General features: G+C 23.3%; 1 protein-coding gene across 1 annotated transcript; it reads left to right on the top strand.

Moving 5' to 3' along the window:
• The first annotated feature begins 528 nt into the window (after window positions 1-528).
• On the top strand, window positions 529-1,249 carry LOC122498023. Its single transcript, XM_043605519.1, has 2 exons — window positions 529-633; window positions 791-1,249. Exons 1-2 carry the CDS (start codon window positions 529-531, stop codon window positions 1,130-1,132), a joined length of 447 nt encoding a protein of 148 aa, XP_043461454.1. The 3' UTR covers window positions 1,133-1,249.
• Window positions 1,250-1,905: the final 656 nt, after the last annotated feature.

Genomic DNA, 1,905 nt, shown 5'->3' with positions numbered 1-1,905 from the left:
TTCAATAAATTATTTATTTTTCTATTAAAATAATTCAATTCTAGTAGAATTTTCTAATAAAAATTGATTTTAAAATGAATTTCAGTTAAAATTTTAGATAATAATTGAATATTAAAAGCAATATAGTGTGAATTTTTAGAAATAATTGAATTTTGAAATTAATTTTTTTGAGAAAGTTTAATTGCTGATTCTTTTTAAAATTATTTTAAGTTTTTATTTTGTAATGAAATTAATATATTTGACTCAGAGCCAACTAGACTTTTTATTTGTTTCAAATAAATTTTATTTAATGCAATAAAATTTTATTTGGTTCAAACAAAAGCTTTATTTATGACTAATAAAATTTGTATTTAAAACAAATAAATAACCTAGTTGGCTCCAAGACAAATATACTTTTATTTAACTCAAATTATATTAGGTTTAAATAAAATTTTTCTCTGGGTGTATATTGATTGTTACTATAATAGAAAATAAATATTTCAGAACAGGACATTATAATTTTTTATCTCTTGCATTACATCACGACAAATGTGCAATGTAAGCGAAAAAAAAACTAAAATCTATATAGACATCGAAACACTTCACAAACTAACCAGTGAGGAAAAGCGACAGTCATATCTTTTACACGTTCAGGTACAATTTTATTATTCATTTAATTATTTAAATTGTGAAAAATTGCTTATTTCAAATTAAGTGTTTTTTATTGTCAATGGGAGAAAATAAATATTTGAGAACATTGAGTAAGAAACTGTTATTTACTAACGCAAATTGTTTTTGCTTTTGTCTATAGAAGAAGGATGAGTTGAATTCATCAGTAGAAAAATTAAAGGATTATTTGCAACAGAAAGAATTGCCATTCGAACCGATAGTGGCAATTGTTGGTCCCTTATTGAACATCGAATCATTTCATGTGATAGTGGACGATATTGTGTATACGACAAAATCATTTCTTGAAGCAGTTGATTTAAATTTTAAAGTATTTTACGTCTTCGATCGCGATTATCCCCCCTATGTCGATGATTTATGGAAGTTTCTTCAAAATGTGCTTTATGAAATACCTCTAATTGGCGAGAAAATGTCAATGCAGCATAAACTCTTAAGTGGAAAAATTGAAATGCTTTGTAAAACGTAATCAAATTTAAGTTTAGCTACTTTTTTCTTCAATTTCAGAGTTACAGACAATATTCAATCTGTTGTAATTTTTTTGTTCTTCTAATTTGACTCTAATAAGACTTCTCAAAAATTTTTGTTTATTCCACAATTTATGTAATTTTTATATAAAAATTCATGTATTTAATTCATTTAATTATAGTAAATTTGTTTATATTTGGAACAAATCCACTCTAATCAATCGTTTAGAGATAATTAAAACAAAGTGAAAAACAAATAAAATTATTTTCTATTATCAGATTGCTCTATATAAATAAAAATTAATTTTTCTTTCGTTATTTCTCAAATTTGTAAAGTGATGTGAATTGTATTTTGTATAAAAATTTACGTAAAATAATTGACGTACTTCATTTTACGAAATGCAGAGATAGACGAGTTTGTATTGATATAAAAGTTTATTGTAACTAATACTTTTTCTAACAATGCAAAAAGATATTAGATTTAAGAAATAAATTGTTTAATTTATTTAAAAATAAAGAAGTTTCTTAGATAAAAAAATGTGTTTATATCAATTATAAAACCCGTCAAAATTATTGAAACACTGATAAATAATTATTTTTTGAGAACTCCCAAGTAAATTGAAAACTACAATTATTTTTTATAATTTGTAGAATTAATTAAATAAAGTAAATGTGACTGTCCACGAGAAAACACGGCTTAGGTCCAAAAAATCAATTTTGAGTTTTTTATGGTAATGGACAGATTTTATGTTGCTTTTTCAAATGCAAAAGTTAA

Source organism: Leptopilina heterotoma, unplaced genomic scaffold, assembly GCF_015476425.1.
Source record: "Leptopilina heterotoma isolate Lh14 unplaced genomic scaffold, ASM1547642v1 Lhet_10, whole genome shotgun sequence".
Lineage (NCBI taxonomy): Eukaryota > Metazoa > Arthropoda > Insecta > Hymenoptera > Figitidae > Leptopilina > Leptopilina heterotoma.
The sequence above is the reverse complement of the archived record's forward strand: the minus strand, read 5'-3'. Positions and strand labels throughout refer to the sequence as shown.

Excerpts from the sequence above, each read along its gene's own strand:
- LOC122498023 (XM_043605519.1), top strand. The coding sequence starts at position 529 with ATGTGCAATGTAAGCGAAAAAAAAACTAAAATCTATATAGACATCGAA. Across the intron at positions 634-790 it reads CATATCTTTTACACGTTCAG|AAGAAGGATGAGTTGAATTC; the intron begins GTACAATTTTAT and ends TTTTGTCTATAG.